The sequence below is a fragment of the Dreissena polymorpha genome, chromosome 12 (assembly GCF_020536995.1).
Source record: "Dreissena polymorpha isolate Duluth1 chromosome 12, UMN_Dpol_1.0, whole genome shotgun sequence".
Lineage (NCBI taxonomy): Eukaryota > Metazoa > Mollusca > Bivalvia > Myida > Dreissenidae > Dreissena > Dreissena polymorpha.
Window position 1 is genome coordinate 19088891 of NC_068366.1, and position 23408 is coordinate 19112298.

The window sequence follows — 23408 nt, forward strand, 5'->3', positions numbered from 1 at the left end:
ACATAAAACAAATAATGCAATTACATGATTATAATTGTTTGATTTATCACACACTGGTTTCTGTTTCTACACAAAAATCTTCAGAACATGCATATTTAACTTGGTCACAATTATCTTGTCTTACAAATATAAGGTATACTGCTACCATTTAACATATTTTTGATGTTATGATCTGCAGTTAACAACATTATTTTGTATACATGTTATACATGTTAAATCATGTTTGTTTAATAAAATAAACAGTTAAAATGAAACATTTTGCAAATTAAACAATTGCCACGAATTTGCACAACAGTATTACACGAGGAACACAATGACTTTAACAGGTGCTAATGCATTGAATGAAGACAGCTGATGTCTTATTTAGAAATATTCCACAGGTTGATCGATCTTTTTGCCTGTCTGCACTCCATTCAATTCATATTTTGTCCTGCAATACAAACATTGGTAGTTAATGACAGTGGTATGTTATGAAATACCGAAAACAGCATTCTTTTAGCAACAATGCTTTATTCCATGATACCAATGGATCAACACAATATATATATATATATATATATATATATATATATATATATATATATATATATATATATATATATATAATAAAGTTGAATTTCGCATTTTATTTGTTTACAAAACACAATACTCCTGTATGAACAATTTAATGTATTTGCTACATTAAACTATTCATTCCTCATTGACCGTTTAGTATACCATTAAGGTGATTACATTTATTTCCACTTACTTTCCACCTTTTGAAGGCAGAGGGCTGAAAATTCTAGCATGAACACATTCACCACCAGGATGAACTTGAATCTGTAAGTATTCAAATAATTGGAGTAAAAACAATACTCTTACGGTAATGTACATGTAAATATTTAAAAAAAAAACATTTTTTATAATATACATTACAAGAGTTAATTCATTTGAAAAATCATTTATAAAAGTAACTTGTTTGACAGTCATTGAGATAAAATGAAAGTCATTAAATACTTAAAAACATTTATAGAATTCTGGTTTGTACAGTTTGTCCAAATTGTGCAACAAATAAAATACAGAATTTACATAGTATAGAAAACAACAATATTCCACTTAAACGGTGTTCATTGGCAGTTAATGTCTTAATTCATATTCACTCTCGTTGGGAAGAAATTTCAAACAAAACTTATGATGTGGGACACATACCTTGACAAAATAATTTGTTCCTGCAACCACCTGAGATTTGTACTTCAGAGCCTTGAACATTTCTGTCCCATCTTTTCCTGCCTTCTCTAAGATTTCCTTCTTCAGCTACGGAAAAAAACCAAGAATGTTAAGTTTTATAAAAATACATCCACTGCTTTGGGAACAAGTGGGCATCTATCAGTTTGGAAAATATTGATGTAGTAGCGCTACATCATAGCAGGTCTAGTTATTATTAATCATAACAAATGCGTATTATTAATTGAGCAAAAGTTGATGTATAAAACCAGTACAGTTATGATCCCTACAAAACGTCAGACCGACAGCCATGCCTCTTTTTCTTGGCACGCTTCAGAGTATGCATCAATTCTAATCTCATCACTAGTTCTCCGAGGTGCTGATACTCTAGTTCTTATGCAGACATACTCATAAAATATCAAAGAATTTAAGAGAATAAATATGTATGTCCTCATACAAGCTCAAAGCACTTTAGAAGAACTACGTATGTACTCATACAAGCTCAGAGGCACTTAAGCGTGAACAATGTATGTACTCATACAAGCACAAAGCACTCTTGAAGAACAACGTATGTATCCATACATGCTTAAAGCACTTTAGAAGAACAACGTGTGTATCCATAAAAGCTCAAAGCACTCTAGAAGAACTACGTGTGTACTCATACGAGCTCAAAGCACTCTAGAAGAACTACGTGTGTACTCATACAAGCTCAAAGCACTCTAGAAGAACTACGTGTGTACTCATACAAGCTCAAAGCACTTCATAAGAACTACGTATTTATTCATAAAAGCTCAAAGCATTTAAGAAGAACTACGTATGCATCCATAAAAGCTCAAAACATTTAAGAAGAACTATGTATGTATGTCCTCATACAAGCTTTTATCACTTTAGAAGAACTACGTATGTACTCATACAAGCTCACAGGCACTTGAGCTTGAACAACGCATGTACTCATACAAGCTCAAAGCACTTTAGAAGAACAACGTATGAATCCATAAAAGCTCAAAGCGCTCTAGAAGAACTACGTGTGTACTCATACAAGAGCAAAGCATTTAAGAAGAACTACGTTTGTGTCCATAAAAGCTCAAAGCATTTTAGAAGAACTATGTATGCCCGCATACAAGCTCAAAGCACTTGAGAAGAACTACGTATGTACTCATACAAGCTCAAAGGCACTTTAGCTTGAACAATGTATGTACTCATACAAGCACAAAGCACTCTAGAAGAACAACGTATGTATCCATACAAGCTCGAAGCACTCTAGAAAAACTACGTGTGTACTCATACAAGCTCAAAGCACTTTAGAAGAACAACGTATGTATTAATAAAAGCTCAAAGCGTTTAAGATGAACTACGTATGTATCCATAAAAGCTCAAAGCATTTAAGAAAAACTATGTAGATCAATGTATCCATTCAAGCTCAAAGCATTTAACTTCAAAAGAATTTACCCCATCACAGGCAGCCTGAATTTCCTTATCGGCCTTCTTCTCACGACCTAATCCTCCTACCATCGGTTCGCTCATGTTTATCGATTTTCGTTTATTAACTCAACACAAAGAACTGAAAAAGTGTCACACAACATTTTTCATCAAATTGTAAAATGATCTGTCGAGAACACATACTGTAGTTGTGAAACAAAGGGATCTCATTAAAACGCAAACTAGAAAATGCATACGATATATTAAATAAGTTGAAAAACGCAGGCAATAAAAACAAAAGAGGTAAACGCAGACGGCGCTCGCAGTTCTATATTATGCTTCTCTTTTGTTAGGTATTGTTTTATGTTACCTTGTGACGTTAAAATACATCATAAGTAATAAAATGTTTATTTAACTTAAGCATTCCACTTCCGCTAACAGAACAAAATCAGTGCAGTTTTAATGCCGCAAGTGATATAAATGTTGTTATGAAGCTTTAAACAACAAATAAATAAAGTTCAGTAAAAAGCAAACGATCGTACTGTAAATCCTTCAGCGCATTAAATGGAAGATGTGAATGGTGAAAAATAATCTGAAGATGTGCGTCCTTGTTTACTCATTAATCAATACATGTTTGTTTTCTGGGTTTATATAGATAAAAAAATCGAAGAATTAGTACCTTGTTTATTTGTATATCATCTTGACATATGTTAAGGATGTAAAAGGAAACTAACGACCCCGTAGACTCTTACTGCACGAGAAAATACTTGTAACTCGAGTGTTTTGTCGGAGTAAACCATTTTCTTAGGAAGTAAAGTAACTCTTAAAAAGTAAGAGATTCGTGTAAAGTAGGATACCGTCCTTCCTGTGTTAGAAGTGAGTGAAGATTATCTTATCCCTTTTCTTAATTCCCCGATCACTGAATAATTTCAAACGACGTTGCATTTTTTCTAAGCTTTAAATTTGGAATGTATGGCTATAAATCACCTATTATAGGGGCCGTCCAACAGAGTTCACGTTTTGGTAAATTGACAAAAGTTGTTTGAGATTCGCCAATTTTCGTTTTTGTTATGATATTTTTTAGGAAATAGTAATACTGACAGTATACCATGCTCTTAAATATCTATTATATGCATCTTTTAATGATTTGAAAACCTGAAAATTATAAAGCGTCGTGCGACGCGAAACGATTGAATAATTTGGAAAGTTATGTTGTTGTCGTTTTATTTTTGGGATCCTACGAGGAGTGCTTATATACGTAAAAAAAACATCCGTTCTAAACATGAGCATGGATGGTCGAGTGGTCGAGGCGGGAGACTTTTTACTCCAGGACTCCTGGGGTCTGTGGTTCGAGCCCTGTTGAGGGTTACTTTTTTCCTTTTTTTTTACTTGTATTCTTGTTTTTTTTACTGGAGATGTTCAGTTCAAATGTAAAAATTAACAATAAAAATCATTTAATAACAAGCTTCAATACATGCTAAAATCTGTTGGACTTAAATATCAGCCCCTGTTTTCTTTATTCACACCTCAGCCATAATCTATATTTACACTAATTGTTAGCTAACCGTGATTAAGAAAACAATGTAATCGCCATATCGATAATTGGAGACAATATCCAGAAAGGTATTTTATAACAAAGGGGACAATGATGGGACATTTCGTCGATATTATCAAACGGCAACCCAAAACATTAGTTGTCACTATTCATAAAAACAGATCATTAAATAGGCCGAGTTTTCTGAAAACAACGTATGCTATGTGCGATGAAACTGAACCCATGCATTGGGGACAATTAGGTTATATACCGACAAAAGTTGATCAGCCATTCGCATATACGAGTACAGTTTAATTCTGTAGTCTAGCCGATGTAGTCAATACAACTGAAGGCATATGCGGCTACATGTTTATAGGGATAATACACGTTTTCGAGGGCATGATCATCTGCGGGCGCTCAAAAAATCCGTTCCGCACTCGGGCAGAAACGGATTTTGAGAGCGCCCGCAGATGATCATGTCCGAGAAAATGTGTATTTTCGCTATTATTGCATAAACAAATCACACATACCAAATTAATTTTAAATAACATTGAAAACAATATTTTTTGTTCATTCGACATCGACAAAATTATTCGATTATTTCAATACAGTTCAATGTTGTGCTTTACATATGCCTCACTCGGTCATCATCCGAAATGACGAGGCTTTACCTTCGGATAGGCAGTTTTCGATTTAAAATGTGTTTAAACAGTGGATTAATGCAAAGTTGAAATGCAACCGCGCAAAGTAAGAAATGAGGAATTATTTTCGAATTTACAGCAGGAACGTTGAAGGTACATAAACACTTACATTTACAGCATAGTCATTTGAAAGTGTTGAGTAAATAACCTTAACTTCATTGACTTTGCCAATAAATTAAAGCTGTTGTCAAGAGAGTGCAGATTGTATAACTTGAAAAGTGGATTGAAATAGTCATTATCCCTGCATGCATGAGGAAACTGGTGCTTATTCAGTTCCCCATTTATGCTTGGAAAGTCGTCGAAGGCTGGAGAAGGGAAGTAACTGCGCGTGGACCAGATTATGGATATGAAAAACACATAACAGGGCTTGAACGGCACGTGAATCGCATTGTTAATACACGATTTCTCCCGTTCAAGCCCTCCTTTTGCCAAGTGTCTGCACCCCGCCAGAAGGCATTATAGATTCAGTAATGTCCAAGCTACCAGTGTTCAACAAACTGTATAGCATATTCATATATGTTTATAAAGACAACTCGTACGGACAATAGTTAAGTATAATACAGTGATGTCCCTTTAACTATTCATTAGATTATGGAACAGAAGAAAATGAATCGCATCAGTGAACGATTATTTTAGGTTGCAACAACATGCCGATCCATATCGACAATTGCACACACACACAATCAATAATAAAAACTGTAAAACAACAAACTCATTTGAAATTTACACCGTTACGTTAATAATGTAACATGAATATAAACTCTTAAACTTACTTGCAATTACCTTGGGTACAAAGAAAATTGACGTTAAGTGCACAAATGTCAATACAGATAATATAAATAAGTATGTTCTCCTACCTAAATTAGACACGTATAACAGTTTTGGTCATGCCTTGTTGCTCTGAACAGACCAAGCCAAACGGTGATCTTCACAAACTTAAAGCAACACACCTTGAAATGAAATATATCTTAATCAATACATATAGATGCAATTTGAAAGTGTGCAATATTTTCATTAGATCTAAAGCCTAGTTAGCAAGGCTTTTTTTTTAATTTTAAAACCGAAAGTAGGATTTCTATACGTATACGTCCATTTCGACAAACGCGATTATTTTTAAGTTTTAAAGCGCAAAAAGACGGATTTCTACCTTGTAACCACCAGATATATTCTAATTGGCACAGATTTTTTATCTTTAGCCTAGTTAGCAAGTAACTTATTATTTTTCAAACGGTACCGCTTTTAAAACCGAAAGTAGGATTTCTAGACGTATACGTCCATTTTAACACACGCGATTATTTTTAAGTTTTAAAGCGCAAAAAAGACGAATTTCTACCTTGTAACCACCAGATATATTCCAATTGGCAAAAATAAAATGTTTCTAATTTATGCTTAAATTTACTTTCATTTCAAGGTGTGTGGCTTTAAATATGTATTTTTGGAACATCACACCACGATACTTTGCGATAGAAAAGTGAAGTAACATTGTGCTATTTATAGCAAACGAGTTTCGTCGCAAAAACTTAAATATGTATTTTCCATAATGCGCATGGATGGACAAGAATTTAAGCGAATGATTTTATCAAACGTTCATACGAAGGTTTCGTGAGGGGCATCACGTAATGGAAGACAGTATAAGCATATGCGCTTACTTGCAATCTACAGCTTTAACCTGTTTACTTGTGTCGTTCTTGGGCACACCATTTTACTTGTACTAAAATTGCAAAATTTAAAACTTAAAAATGTAAAGGCGTTAACATATTTTTTAACTATTACTCAAATAACTAACAACTTTTACTTAATAAAGGCTTTTGTCAAACAATTGCAAACCATTGCAAATAATAACATTTTGCCACCACCATGTAGAGCTTTTCAGATGCTAACAATTTATATAATTTTGATTTCAATCGATTAATGTAAATATCGATACGAGAGAGCACCGGTATACAGGGGTAAGACAAGAAACTAATTAATGGGGCCTTTTCACAGATTTTGGCATGTTTTGAAGTTTTTCATTATATGCTTTATATTGATAAATGTAAACATTGGATCTAACAAGCTCCAGTAAAAAAATCAAGAATAAAATTTTAAAAAAGAAACAAGAAACCGTCGGAGACGGGTGATGCTCTCCAAAGGTTTTTTTTGTTACAATATTGCACTATATATTAAGATAAAAGGAAACGTCTTGAGGGTCATAACTTTGGACAAAATAATACGATGAATGGTTTAGCAACTTACAAATTTCAAAGGGCCATAACTCTCTAAATAAATCATCTAACCAGAACCCACAAATAACATGCGCATCTCCTCAAGGTAGTTAAGCTTCCCATAAAGCTTCATTGAATTCCAGTCAGAAGTTGGGGAGAAATAGCCCGGACAAGAATTGCACTGTATGTGCAGTTTATAGAAAATTTCAAAGGGCCATAACTCTGTGAAAAATCATCCGACCATAACCGGCTGATAATATGCACATCTCCTGTTGGTAGTGAAGCTTCCCATATAGTTTCATTGAATTCCCGTAATGAGTTGCTGAGAAATAGCTCGGACAAGAATTGCACTATAATAATTATGTACAATGGAAATTTTCAAAGGGCCATAACTCTGTGAAAAAAATCATCCGATGAGAACCGGCTGATAATATGCAAATCTTCTCTTGGTAGTGAAGCTTCCCATAAAGTTTCATTGAATTTCAGTCATTAGTTTCTGAGAAATAGCCCGGACAAGAATTGCACTTTATGTACAGTTAATGGAAAATTTCAAAGGGCCATAACTCTGTGAAAAAATCATCCGACCAGAACTGGCGGATAATATGCACATCTCCTTTTGGTAGTGAAGCTTCCCATAAAGTTTCATTGAATTCCGGTCATAAGTTGCTAAGATAGCCGAAGACGAAGCGGCGACTATATCCCCCCCCCCCCCCCAAAAAAAAAAAAATTAAAAAAATTGGGGGGTGCATAAAAAACGTAAACCTCAGCAGGGCTCGAACCACTTACCCCTAGAGTACTGGAGTAAAAGGCTTACGACCTAGACATCACGGTCATCCTTCCAGATACATGAACAAATGTATTTTATAACTATATAAGTAATCCTCGTAGTTTCACAAACTATAGCGACAACAAAAGATGAAAAGAACTACCCAAATTATTAATTCGTTTCGCGTTGCAACGCTTTATCATCTTCAGGTTTATAAATCGTCAAACGATGCATATAATGGCTATTTTAGAGCATGGTAAATGTTCAGTATTACTGTTCCCTCACAAATATCATAACTAAAACGAAAATTTGCGAATCTGAAACAACTTTTTTCAATTTTGTCAATTTACCCAAACGTGAAAAGGCCCCTTTTCAGAAATAAAACAAAAAAAGCTTACCCCAAGTTTTCTCGTTCTAATGATAGCCCGAATAAGTTCGCACAGTGTTGGGTCTGTTGAAAAATAGCTGCTACAGCATGTTTTAGTTTAACTTGTATATATTCAGCTATTTAAGTGCATCCTTTTAACGCAGTTTGATGTTGTTTGTTTCTGAAGATGTTTTCAACTATTAAAGTGATACATATGAAATTTTTAATTTGTATTTTTATGCTGCTGCTGCTGCTGACGATGCTAATATATCATTCAAACTTTTACCTATCAGTAAATGCCATTTGTCTTGCATTGTGGGACAAAACTACCGAAATCGGTCCATGATAGAACGGAAATCGTTAAATTATCTAGCCACACGTGTGTGACGTACGCGATGAATCTGTCTGAAAATCTTTCCTGCAAGCCAGAATAGACTACAGACATTTGCCTCTTGGCTATACATAGCACAGTGTGCTATCAATTTTCTATCGGAAAGTATCGTTGTTTGATGTTCCATTTACAAGACGCAATGAGATTTTGGAAATGCATGATATCTACAAAAAAAGTTAATTTGCTTCTTCCGACACTGTTCCGCTTTCCCAAAACATGGACATTAAACATTAGCTTTCTAATAATATATTCCAGTTCAAATACACATGCTGCATGACTTCAACAAGAAGATAAGTAGGAAGTCAGTTGTACTTCCAGTTATTTGTTTTCACCTCTTGTTTGAGTGGTTAATGGGCACACGCACACAGTATTTTTTCACAATGGAGTAGCCTAAATTCACAAATGTGATCATGGATAAAAGATATGGAACCTCAGCCCATGGTTGTGTGGTTGTATCAGCTAGTGGTTAAATGACATTTGTCAAGTTTAAAAAAAATAGATGCATCAATAAATCTATACATGAAAATCACCAGTACTAATTCAATTCTGGGTCCGTATTCACCAAACAATTCTTAGACTGAAGTCTAAGAATAAAGAAAACTCTTTAAATTAGAATATTCAAGAATTTCTTTTATTTTGAGTCAAACTCTGCAGTAAACATCTCTATCTATATTATTCTTAATATAGAACATTTTGTTAATGACATAATCACCAGTGGAGGCCTGTATATATTCAAACACTGAACACATTTTTCTTGGTTCTAAGTCTATTCTTTATTCTTAAGTCTAAGAATCGGTTGGTGAATACAGGCCCAGATGTACAATTCTGTTTTTAATAATAAAAAATTTAAATGTTTAGAAATATTTGTCACAATTTCAAATAAAAATGGATATTCATAAGTCGCTGGAAAGAAACGTATTTTATGCTTAAAAATTATATGTATTTTAAATAATTATGTAATTATGTTCAACTTAATACGCCGTCTGTTTGTTGCATGATAAATTATGTGATTTTGTTGTACTGATAACACTATTATAATGCTTATGCATTTGAGAAGACATGATTCTGTGTACATTAATAGTTTAAGTGAATAAAATAACCAAAATAGATATCAATTCTAAGTTTGATGTCTTATTCATAGTCTAATTCTTTATCAAAATGTATAAAGAAACCAACTTAATTTTAAAGAATTTTTCACAATTCTTTGCTTGATTAAGGGATAAAGTAAGAAATATATTATCATTTGTTTCAAAATGCATCATCCTCTGTAATGCCTGCTAAGATTTCATTAAGATCGCCGTGGTGTAGTGAATATGGTGTCAGCCTAACGACTGGGAGGTCATAGGTTCGATCCCAACTGTGGGAGCGTTCTTAAGATTTCCCCCATAGACACGAAGGAAATGGACTCGAAAGCGTTTCATTTAAGCTTAGGCTTGTTATGCAATCGAGCTTAAATAAATAGGTTTAAAAAAAAAAGAAAAAAAAGATTTCATGTGGCACACAAGACATGTTTCCTTTCTTGTAGGACTGATTCATAATAGCATTATAATTAACCAGTTCCAATGTAGATTAGTTTGTTTATTTAACAAAATTGCACATACATTTTAAAAGGTGAAAAATAGTAAAATACCACAACCTGTGTTAATCTTATTGACAGAATAGACATGTACAAACATCAAGGCTATTACGGAATTCACAATGTTAACTAACTGGAAACAAAACTGTTCTTTCAGCATATTGATTGAAATATTAAACATGCTTTGAATAAAGGCATATGTATAAAACATTACAATTGCAGACAAGGGACAAAATTGTCACAAAACCAGGTTTTTATTGTGAAAAAAAATCTGATAAAGGGAGACAACTGAAACTGAACTTTTGAAATGAACAAACAAAATTAACCCCCTTTGTAAGTTTGTTTTAAAATAAATCTATTTTTAGTTGTGGCGACCTTGACATTGGAGATATTGACGTGATTCTTTCGTGCGACACACCGTACCATGATGGTGAACAAATGTGCCAAATGATTTTAAAATCTCATCATGAATGACATAGTTATAGCCCAGACAAGCTCATTTATGGCTATTTTTTACCTTTGAACTCAAAGTGTGACCTTGACCTTGGAGATATTGACGTAATTTTTTCGCGCGACACACCGTCTAATGATGGTTAACAAATGTGCCAAATGATTTTAAAATCTCACAATGAACGACAAAGTTATGGCCCGGACAAGCTTGTTCTGCCAGCCCGCCAGCCAGCCAGCCAGCCAGCCCGCCCGCATTCGCCAATCTAATAACCAGTTTTTTCCTTCGGAAAACCTGGTTAAAAAGAAAGTGCAGTTGCTTAACACCAAGTACCCATTAGCATTGTACAAACATAAACAAAATACAAATACTGACATTATATGAGTACACTGTATACATGTTTGTGTTATCACACACTGCTTACTTTTTTCACACTAACATCATCATAAGTTCATAAGTTGATAAGTTTAACTAAGAAGCATTTATAGTATCAAACAAATATAAGATATAGTAATACCCTTTTAAAAATCTTCGATGTTATTAGATTTATCGGTTGTTAATAACATAACATTGATACACTTTAAAATAATGCTTTCTTTTCGAAATAAACATTTAACTCAACAAATCTGAAAATTTCACAATTGCAACAAATTTTCACAAAAATGTGTAAGTATAGTATCAACAACTGTTCATTAAGTTTTTATGACAATGTATCATCAAGTAAGATAAGATTTGACAACAAAAGAGGCATACATTTACTAAGCTAAATGCTTTTGCTTAAGATAACTGATTTGGTCATTAGAAATGGTTCACTTCGTCTGCAACTTTTTTGCCTGTCTGCACACTATGCAATTGACATGTCCTGCAATCCAAATTAGTAGCAAAATTAAGTGAAATGTAACAACACGCAGAAAAAATCAGCATGACTTTAGAAAATATTTTATGATCCATTCATTCTATGCATTGAGGCTAAACTTGAAGACAATTGAAATATTATAATTAAATTTACATTTAACATGTTTAAAAGATGCAAAAACATAAGTATGAACAGATCAATATACATGTATTTGGTACACTAAATTATATATTCTTTGTTTCTCCTGTAACTATAAAATTAAGCTGTTTATACTTATTCCTACTTACTTTCCACCTTCTACTCTATTGCAAGGCAGTGGTCTAAAAATTCTAGCATGAACGCATTCACCATTAGGATGTACTTGAATCTGTTAACATACAAATTAATGGGTTTAAGGCAATACTTTTTTAGGTAATGCATTTATGAACAAACTTTTTTTATCCCCACGCTTTTTGAAAAAAAGGTGGGGATATTGTGGTGATCTCCGCCGTCCGTCCGTCCGTCCGTCCGTCTGTCCGTCCGTCCTGGCCACTATCTCCTCCTACACTAAAAGCACTAGAACCTTGAAATTTACACACATGGTAGCTATGAGCATATGTGCGACCCTGCACTATTTGGAATTTTGATCTGACCCCTGGGTCAAAAGTTATAGGGGTTGGGGTGGGGCCGCGTCAGAAATTATCACTCATTTTTTTAGGTTATTTTACATTTACTTCTTTATTTCTACACCGATTCACTTCAAATTGATACTGGACCTCACCTATGACAATACGGTCAATCTCAACCATGCATGGCCCCATTCCCAACCCTGGGGCGCCCCGCCCACATAGGCCACACCCACCAAAAATTTCCATTTACTATAATTTTTTCATTTCTACACGGATTCACTTCAAATTGATACTGAACTTTTGTTATGACATTAGGGTCAATCTCAACTATGCATGGCCCCAATCCCAACCCTGGGGCGCCCGCCCACATAGGCCACACCCACCAAAAAATTCCATTTACTATAATTTTTTCATTTCTACACGGATTCACTTCAAATTGATACTGAACTTCTCTTATGACATTAGGGTCAATCTCAACTATGCATGGCCCCATAACCAACCCTGGGGCCCCGCCCACATAGACCACACCCACCCAAAATTGCCTTTACTATAATTTCTTCATTTCTACACCGATTCACTTCAAATTGATATTGAACTTCTCTTATGACAATACAGTCAATCTCAACTATGCATGGCCCCATTACCAACCCTGGGGCGCCCCGCCCACATAGACCACACCCACCCAAAATTGCCTTTTACTATAATTTCTTCATTTCTACACCGATTCACTTCAAATTGATACTGAACCTCTCTTATGACAATACGGTCAATCTCAACTATGCATGGCCCCATTACCAACCCTGGGGCGCCCTGCCCACATATGTCACACCCACCCAAAATTGCCTTTTACTATAACTTCTTCATTTCTACACCAATTCACTTCTAATTGATGATGAACTTCTCTTATGACAATACGGTCAATCTCAGCTATGCATGGCCCCATTACCAACCCTGGGGCACACCTAGGTCAAACATTCGGCGTGGGGATACGCGTCGGCCTCTGCCGCGCCATTTCTAGTTTAAATTATAATCGTTTTCTCTGGGTTAATTTATTTTACAATAAACATTACAGGTGTAACTTGTTTTGACAATCTGAGAAGAAGAAGATGTCATTTCAACTTTGAAAACTTCTTTTAAATGCTGGATTGTACTGTTAGTCCAAATTCTGCAACAATTATAATACAGAGTACAGAATGTTTACAATTTGCCACACAGTCTTCACCTGAAGACAATTTAGTGGTAAGTATTCACTCTCTATGGGAAACAATTTTAAAACAAAACTGCATGATGCTATGGAACACATACCGTGACAAAAAAATTTGTTCCTGCAACCACTTGAGATTTGTACTTCAGGGCCTTAAATAATTCTGCTCCATTTTTTCCTGCCTTCTGTAAGATTTCATCTTTCAGCTGTAAAGAAAAATACACTTGAAAAAAAATCTTCAGTTTAAGAAAATATATCACTGCTTCGGGCATAATTTGGTAATAATCATTTCACAAATTGAATTGTGCATATGGTAAAATGTTCAGGCATTTGTGCTATAAAATAACAGTTTCAGTAATTAATTTTTAGAAAAAAAAGGTGATGCCTAAAAAACAATTCGAAAACAACAACATAATCTAACAACACAATCAGACTGCCAGACCAGAAACACGACTGTTTGGCACAATTTCACACCTCATAGTATCCCTTTGCATGCTGGGACATTTGTTGTCTGCTAAAATGTCGTCTGCTGAATTTCTAACATTACAGTCGATTGGTGTTACCGTGTATAACGGATAGCTAAGGACTTTGAGTCTCATTTCAACGTAAACACCATGCATTCAGTAATTAAACCATTAAACCTAGATAGACACATGTCTTTCCTATTGAAACATGCCAGCGGTTTTAAATTCGAAAAAATATTATTTGTTTACAGCGCGAATTTCGTGGTACACTGATTTAGCCATTACCGGATCGCTTAGGTCTTTATCGGATTACATGGGTATTGTGTTATTTCTTAAAATTTGACACAGCAATTTTTAAAAAAAATTGCAATATATGTACATTTCCAGAAAGGAAATTCATTTCTGTGTTTAATAAGACCAAGTTCATGGAAATCACTGCACAATTGATGAAGTAATGGCTGTTCAAAGCGATGCACCCTATGTTCTGGTCATTTTGAGTTTAATACCTTGTTATATATATAAATAGATTTGATAGTGAAAAATATGTTTTCAGAGACATCGATATTTCGTTATAATTTGATTATTTTTCATTAAAAATGATGTTTTCACTTATTAATATCATAGCCACACGCTAACCACGTGTATTTGACAACTACAATTGAGTTTATATTTATTTTTAGACAATCCTGTCATTCCTGAATATAAGTCACCGCATGTCCGTTATTCACTAAATCCTGAGTTGCAGATTTCATGATTATTTTATATGATACGCATCAATTTGGTTTCTGAGCATTCTTACTTTTGTAAAGGACACATAATACTTAAATATTACATCAATGAACATATACCAAACAAAATCTGCAAAATTCAAGAAACCATTCGTCTGAAAAAACGGTGCATACATAACGTGACCTTGTTTTGCTTTCGAAAAAAGAAACAGTTGTATTTAACTTGTAAACATTGACACACGTCAACAAAAACATGAATTGACTTAACAATGATAGACTTTTTGTATTCAATTCATAGAAAACTATAAATCTTAACATAAATAAAAGTATTTTGCAAAAAATGTTTAACCTATCCGTTACTCACTAAAATCCGCAATAGCATTTTCTTCAATTTTTTTCAAGAATACTATCAGAATAGCAAACAGTTTGGATCCTGATGAGACGCCACGTTCTGTGGTGTCTCATCTGGATCGAAACTGTTTGCAAAGTCCTTCAAAATTCGGTTCCAGCACTGAAAGGGTTAATCAAGCAAAAACAATGGACTCTACCTCATCACAAAGAGCCTGAACCTCCTTATCGGCCTCCTTTTCTGCTCCTGTTCCACCGCACATCATTCTGGTCGCTGTCTGGTTTGTTAACTTGACACTAAGAACTGAAAAGGTGACGTTCAAATAGTAAATTGAGCAGTCGATAAAAAAGTTATGACTCAATGTCGCATGAACTACGCATATAGTCTTAACCGCGAGAACAGATTATGCCTCGGCTATTTCGCAAAGCTTTCTTCCGCGTCACGGTCATGCGGACGCTTTTCTGCCTGCGGTGTCGCTTTAATTTACTGCTCGGTCAAACGGTCCACTGTTCCAGGCTCCTCAAAATAAGTAATGGATGATTTAAAAGCACTTGCAAGCGATGTCATCAATCAGATTTCTGCAGAGTTACACAAGATAAGTCAATCTATATGGAATCAGCCCGAACTTGCATTTAACGAGTTTCATGCGCACTCAGTTCTGACAGATTTTCTTGAAGTCGCAGGTTTCACAGTGGAAAAGTCATTCAAGCTTCCAACTGCATTCAGAGCCACGTATAAAACCGCAGACCACTCAGAGGGTCCCAACATTGCCGTACTGTGCGAGTATGACGCCCTACCAGGCATTGGGCATGCATGCGGCCATAATCTGATAGCAGAGGTGGGGGTGGCTGCGGGGCTTGCAGTGAAAGAAGCAATGATTACATCCTCTGGAGAGCTCAAAGGGACAGTAGGCAGCTTTATGACTTCTTCGTTGTTAAACAATATGACAACTGAATTTTCATTTCTTCTTCTTCACAATCACCACAACATTTGTAGTACGGTGGCAAGGATTGTGTGGTCTTCTTAAGTTCCGTAGAGCTTTTACCTGTCCATACATAGTGTTTTTCCCAGGAGGGCAAAGGGGCATGGCGCATTACTTTCAAAAAGGGCATTTTAGCGCGCAGTTTAGGAAAAAAAAGGCAAAAACGTTCCCTGAATACCTGAAGTACGGGGCAACATGTAATCGCATCTGAAGCAGTTGTGGAAAAAATAACATATAAACAAGCACATTTAATGGTAATTGATGTATTTAACTTTCTATTTTTTATATTAATATATTTACCTTGCAATGTACATTTAAGTTCCATGCTGTTTCAATAAACTGTACAGCACAACAAACATAATAAAGCAATATATGCATATGAATCTGATTCTACACAGATCCACTAACATATAAATGAAACCATGTTTGTCTTATCCCATTTTCTAACAATAATCTTGCCAGATGTTTAAAATAACATTGCAAGTAAATCGATCGCTAACAATATGCAAACACTCGTTTCCGTGACATACATCCACCAAGTAGATTACAAATAAATAAATAATGTTGTTGCTATCTAAAACATTTTTATGCATCGTTGATTATCACAGACATTTCATTAATTCCTTCTTAATGTATAATCTCCATCGATAATTCGATCGTTTACGACGTTATTTGCCATTTTTTCCGAGTCGCAATTTAATTCTGTAATTATGCGTAAAAATATATGTTTTGATATAACTGAATAATGCATGCAATGCACAATTGTCACGAGAATAACATCGAGTTTTTCATCAAAAGTCTCCGAAGTAACGATTTTATCGTGGAGGAGTACACATTGCCGACCGAAAAGTGCGCTTGGTATAACATAGCCTCTGGCATCATCGATTGATGCTGACACGGGGTTATTCACGCATGACTAATTCACAGCTTTGGAGCAGTCTACCTATAAATCAAGCACTGTAATAGATTAAATCTGCTCAAATAATATAGTCGATTAGACGTTGACGTCTCTCGAGTAAATCAAGCACAGTCGGAGCGTCACAGACAATCAAGGACGCTGATTTTGCGGACCAAGTTAGATCGTAAGGCAATTAAGATGTTATCGATAAGGGCGCGTGGCGAAATTTGCCTTTGAAAAGAAGGGCGCGTGGCGAAATTTGCCTTTGAAAAGGGCAGCGTGGCGATCAGGGAGGGCGGCGTGGCTTCTCGCCACGCTAAAATGCCCTGGGAAAAACACTAATACACTCCTCCTGGAGTACTCCTATAAATATGAGGTCGATATACCGATTACATCTAATCATTTGGACTACTCCCGCAGGCTTTCATGTTCAGGCAATATATTAATTTTCCCCTAATTTGTTCTTGGCCCTTGCATACCATGAGGATGTGTTCAAGGATTGGTCAGCATCTCCACAGGAGCAGCGATTTGTTCCCTTCTTCATAAAGTACCCGTAAAAGGTACTTTCCCAAGTGTAGAAAAACTACACAATTCCCAATATCAGTCTAAATAATTCCCAAAAAACAAAAAGAAAGGAAAATTTCGTCAATTTTGTTCTCAAAGTGCATTATCTGCAAGTTAAAGGGATCTTTTCACGCTTTGGTAAATTGACAAAATTGAAAAAAGTTGTTTCAGATTCGCACATTTTCGTTTTAGTTATGATATTTGTGAGGAAACAGTAATACTGAACATTTACCATGGTCAAATATAGCCATTATATGCATCTTTTGACGATTTTAAAACCTAAAAATTATAAAGCGTTGCAACGCGAAACGATTGAATAATTTGGAGAGTTCTGTTTTTGTCGTTAAATTTTGTGAAACTGCTAAGATTGCTTATATAAGGTATAAAATACGTCTAGTATGTGTACTCGGCGGAATAGCTCAGTAGGCTAAAGCGTTTTTACTTCAGGACTCTGGCAGGACTCCAGGGGTCACTGGTTCGAAACCTGCTCCGGGCAATGTTCTTTTCCTTTTTTTAATTTTATTCTTGATTTTTTACTGGAGCTTTTACGATCAAATGTTTACATTTATCAATATAAAGCATTTAATGAATAAGTTAAAAAATGCCAAAATCTGTGAAAGGCCCCTTTAACTATTAAAATGAACACTGACACTGAACATTTCAAGCCAAAATGAATTTAAATCAATATTTGAGTTGATTTGTGCTATTGATACCAAGTAATTAAAGACCCATAATTCCCAATTTGGAGATTTCACGACGCGATTTTCCCAATTTCAGGGTTTTTCGCGCTAATTTTTCCCAATTGGTATGGTACAGGTACTTTTCCCAATTGGAGAAGAAAAATCACTGAGGAGCACTTCATAACTAGGTCAAATCTGTTGTGCATTTAGTGGTTAATTTTAGTGCTTAAATAATTCCATGCTCTAGTCTAAACAAATGAAAAGAAAAAGTTAGACCTGGACCTAAATGAAGTGCTTCTTCTTATGGAGCATTGTATTCTGAATATATTATAATACATTAAAAGAAGTTCACTATTGTATTCCATCTATAAGTGCCAGATCTACATAAGTTTCAGAAAATAGTTTCTTTATTTGTGTGTGCTCGTTTTATAATTGATTTACATATAGATCTACACATAGTAAATTGCTTTAATATAATTTCATGGTTTTACTAATTGCAAGTTGTTAAATTTAAAATGCATAATTTATAAAGCACATTTTTCTGCATTCAGTTGACAGTTCTAGGATGCCCTGCTGAAGAAGGCCTGTGTGGCAAGGCAGATCTGCTGCGGTTGAATGCGTTTGAGGGAGTCAACGTAGCTATGATGGCACATCCCTCACAGTACAATCTCTCCAGGCCAAAATATGTGTCAATGACGCCGTAGGTGCTTCATTTCCTGCAGTATATGTCAGTTAAAATAATAGAATTGACAATACAGTTGAGGGTTATTTAACTAAGTCAAAAAGATTAGCTTTTGAACTATGAAGTTAAGTGGGTAGTTTACTTAATTATCGAATTGGATTTCCATGTGTTGTCACTGTTGTGTTAGAAAGTTGGCGCTCAGTATGCTTTAAATATTCATAGTTTATTGTCCCCTACTGGGGAAACCGGAGGGGACTTATGGTTTGCGCTCAGTCTGTCAGTCAGTCTGTCACACTTTTCTGGATCCTGCGATAACTTTAAAAGTTCGTCATATTTTTTCATGAAACTTGAAACATGGACAGATGGCAATAAGGACATTATGCACGTCATTTCATTTTGTTCCTACGCCAAGAATTCTGGTTGCTATGGCAACAACAAAAAAAAAATCTGAAAATAGTGGAGTTTCACCGGTAGGGGACCATATTGCTTGGCAATCTCTTATTATGCAATATAAATGATTTGTGTTGCTTTTGCACCTTAAGTTGAAACTTCTTCCAAGCATAAGCTCAAACATAAATTATTCATTCAACAGTAATAACAAACACTTGCTTATTAAACATCATGTCAGAGTACATATAGATGTAGATAGTTTTCATGAAACACTCGATCATATTGGAATTTTGACAGACATTACTAATTTAGAGTTTAATCTGTATCGGATTCGATCGCAATCAACCTAAAATAAATGCCTTGAAATTACACTGAAAGAAATTGTTTCAGACTGTCCATTAAGTTCCATGGTAAGGCGTCCCATGCAGCCTCCTATCCCTGGGATGGCGTCAATGCCCTTGACGCTGCAGTCATGTGCTACAACAACATCTCCTGCGCACGGCAACAGATGCAGCCTACTTGGAGGGTGCATGGTAACTGTTAATTTTGCCTTAAGTTTGACGGCTTTTTGTTCAACCTCATCATCATTGGAAATTGTTTATTTTGGATTTATTAAGTATGGCTGCGAATATATGATGGTAAATTGGTTTATCACTTTGCACTAACATGTTATATGTTATGTACTTTACCTCACAGTCGTAATAGCCCATAATTGATGTAAACACATTATTATTTGTGTGGGATTTACTGTTCTGGGCACGCCCAATACAAAAAGGTGAGGAGGGTAGGGCTATAAAAAAGTCACTTTGAACGTCAGTCCTTTGGGTGTTTACATTTTGTCTCAATTTTGTTAAGGGCTATCAAATTAACCCTTTCTGCTCAGAGGCAAAGTGAAAATAGCTTTATGCAACCAGCATAAAACCAGAACAGCCTGCGATTAGCTTGCAGGCTGTTCAGGTTTAATGCTATTTGCTGCTCATCAGTATCTTAGGGTTGGAAATGAAGTGTATCTGAGTTGTAAATGTTTAAGCACAATATTGAAGGATATGAAATGACTTTGCTCAATTGTTTTCTATATGTGACTGGGTGTCCTGCTAAAGAACCCCCTGGCCACTTTTTAGGTCAAAGGTAAAAATAAAGCACTTTTGTGTTGCCCTTAAACTTTCACATGGATATTTTGGGGGATTTAGAATTACAAGGCAAAACTGTAAACTTACATAAGAACATGCATATGGTGTTTTTTTGACAGTTATTTTCATAACAATTTTCTCTTCTTTCACAGGTGTTATCAAGAATGGTGGTGTTGCACCCAACATCATACCAGAAGAAACAGAGCTGGAGTACTACCTAAGAACTCCAACAAACACTGAAATGGGGACCTTGAAAGAGAAGATGTCACAATGTGTCCAGGGGGCTGCCATTGCCACTGGATGTACAGTATGTTTCAGTAATACAGGAGTGTAATTTCTCCTCTTTTAGCGGATTTCCTCCTTTTGAGTGCCAAGGAAATAAAATGAAGGCGTTTTGAAGAGTATTTTGCCCATATTGGGTTCACCAAGGTTCTGTATTACTGAACAGACCCCTCAGTCACTGAAATTCTGTATTACTTAACAGACCCCTCAGTCAACGAAATTCTGTATTACTTAACAGACTCCTCAGTCAACAAAATTCTGTATTAGATAAAAGACCTCTCAGTCAACGAAATTCTGTATTACTTAACAGACCCCTCAGTCACAGAAATTCTGTATTAGATAACAGACCTCTCAGTCAACAAAATTCTGTATTACTTAACAGACCTCTCAGTCAACGAAATTCTGTATTACTTAACAGACCCCTCAGTCACAGAAATTCTGTATTACTTAACAGACCCCACAGTCAACGAAATTCTGTATTACTTTACAGACCCCTCAGTCACAGAAATTCTCTATTACTGAACAGACCCCACAGTCAACGAAATTCTGTATTACTTAACAGACCCCTCAGTCACTGAAATTCTGTATTACTTAACAGACCTCTCAGTCAACAAAATTCTGTATTACTTAACAGACTCCTCAGTCAACGAAATTCTGTATTACTTAACAGACCTCTCAGTCAACGAAATTCTGTATTACTTAACAGACCCCTCAGTCATAGAAATTCTGTATTACTTAACAGACCCCACAGTCAACGAAATTCTGTATTAGATAACAGACCCCTCAGATGCCTTTATGTAAAGAACTTTTTCTGGGACTTATTGAGAGTCTGTGACATGATTTCTCTGTGCCAAAGATTGTACATGCTTTAAAGTATCTATTATGACCTTTCACCAGTTGATGCTTCTAATGCATGGCCAATAATGGCGTTTAAAAGTCAAAGTCATGATTGAATAGGTTTATTTCTGTTAAATCATGACAAAAAAATATACAAAGTACTGTGCATGTTATGACAAAAAAATATACAAAGTACTGTGCATGTATCAGATTTGGCAACAAATGCAACAACAAAGCATGTTATATATTATAAAAGTAGGATGTTAAAGAGTAGTATATATATGGGTATCTTAAAACACACTCACACAAATGCCAAATAGCGATATAAACATTTATATTATAGTTCGACTGTGAATTTGGGGAGAAGTCCTATTTGAGTCTCATAAGCAACGATCCATTAGCAAGTATTTACGAGGCCTGTGCAACCTCAGTGGGCATTCAGATTGAAACTGATCCAGAAAGAATCAGTAAATATGGCGGGTCAACAGACATGGGGAACGTTTCGCACGTTATTCCAAGCATTCATCCGAAGTTTTTCATAGGCTCTCACGTGAGCCAGCACACGAAGGAGTTTGCAGTGCTCTCAGGTGATCCGGGTGCTCAGAAGCATGCACTGAATGTGGCCAAGGCGTTGGCGTTCACGGCTTTGGAAGTGTACAATGATAAGATGTTGCTAAAAAAAATCCAGGATAGTTTCGAGCGTGATAAGGAAGCTAACGGCAGTGGGGCTTTATAGTGTCGTTAATCTGAAGTATATTTGTTCATTATTTAATACTTTGTTATAAAATTGTTTTGTACAATCATTTGTTTGATGTTATTTTTAGCTCAGCTGTTTTCGGAGAAAACCCGAGGTATTGTCATAGCCAGCTTGTCTTCTGGCGTCGTGCTAAAACCTTTATATTTTGTTCACCTTTTGAACATTGGCTCTAAAATCATAGTGCTTCCACTAACAACTTTGAATCTTCATATGTAGATGCACCTTGATGAGTTCTACACGCCACACCCATTTTGGGGTCACCAGGTCAAAGGTCAAGGTCACTGTGACCTCTAAAAAAAAAATCTGACAAGCTTTCATTTATTAAAAACTGCACCCGCAGCCAAACGTTGGCACCGGTTATGCGGTGCTCTTGTTATTATTTGTTATATACATATGAAACTTATTTAGAATGCAAAAATATCGATTGAAAAATCTTTTATTTGATATAAAATCTTATACATATTCTTAATACTAGTATTCCAGTGTGGTGCTACATATATATTTTAGAGTACCCATGTTGATGTTATTTTACTCGGCATTTTTGTGTTACTCGGTGTTAGAATAATTGTCTCATTACAACCAGAATATATTTGATCTATTGAAAACATTTTTGTATTCATTTGATTGCAATGTTTTAAGCGGCCAGCCTTTTAATGCTGAACAGTCTAAAATTACAGTGATTGGAAATACTTTGATACATGACTGTTTTAGTAGGTTTTATCATTTTCTCTAGCACAAACACCACTTCCTACACCTCTTTATACCTACACATTTGATGCATAGGACCATTCCCTATTCAGCCAAATCAGGTCATCTCATTTTGACTTGTATCTTTACTTAATGTTGACTAATAACAAATCAAATGTCTTGTTTTTTAAGGGCTTTTTAATCCCAGATGGTTAGACAGTTACAATCTACCCATATCATTCAGCCTTAATATGACCTTGACCTAATATTTAACTAAACCTTTATCACAAACATAACTTGTACATGTGCACCACTTTTTCAGCTATTGGCAAGGGCATACCACTCAGGAAAGTGTTGATCAATCGGGATGAAGTGTCAATGGCACTTGTAGTTTCAATTTCGTTGCTTCAGAAACGTGGAAAAAGGTGGCACCAAAATGTGTGCAGACTGACCAACAGGGTGACTTCAGTTTTCCTCCTCTCTGGAAGGTTATAATACTAGAAATGGACTACTAGCATTTCCTGGTTAACTTAATTATGCCCCCCTCAGAAGAAGAGGGGGTATATTGTTTTGATGGATGTCGGTCTGTCTGTTTGTAGACCCGTTTGTTTCCGATCAATAACTCGTCAACGAATTGACCAATTGGTTTGATACTTCACATGTGCATTTGCCTTGGACAGTAGATGACCCCTATTGAAATT

The 23408-nt window shown here is 35.4% G+C and overlaps 2 protein-coding genes across 2 annotated transcripts; one reads left to right on the top strand and one right to left on the bottom strand.

The window, feature by feature from the left end:
• Nucleotides 1-281: 281 nt before the first annotated feature.
• LOC127852417 (uncharacterized) lies at nt 282-15160 on the bottom strand. The gene is made up of 8 exons (XM_052386371.1): nt 15018-15160; nt 13379-13483; nt 11753-11832; nt 11410-11471; nt 2653-2750; nt 1189-1293; nt 749-819; nt 282-430 (listed from the first exon to the last, which is right to left on the bottom strand). Exons 1-8 carry the CDS (start codon nt 15081-15083, stop codon nt 364-366), a joined length of 654 nt encoding a protein of 217 aa, XP_052242331.1. The 5' UTR covers nt 15084-15160; the 3' UTR covers nt 282-363.
• Nucleotides 15161-15250: 90 nt separating this feature from the next.
• LOC127852162 (xaa-Arg dipeptidase-like) lies at nt 15251-22066 on the top strand. The gene is made up of 5 exons (XM_052386001.1): nt 15251-15725; nt 18494-18642; nt 19405-19547; nt 20297-20451; nt 21607-22066. Exons 1-5 carry the CDS (start codon nt 15351-15353, stop codon nt 21997-21999), a joined length of 1215 nt encoding a protein of 404 aa, XP_052241961.1. The 5' UTR covers nt 15251-15350; the 3' UTR covers nt 22000-22066.
• Nucleotides 22067-23408: the final 1342 nt, after the last annotated feature.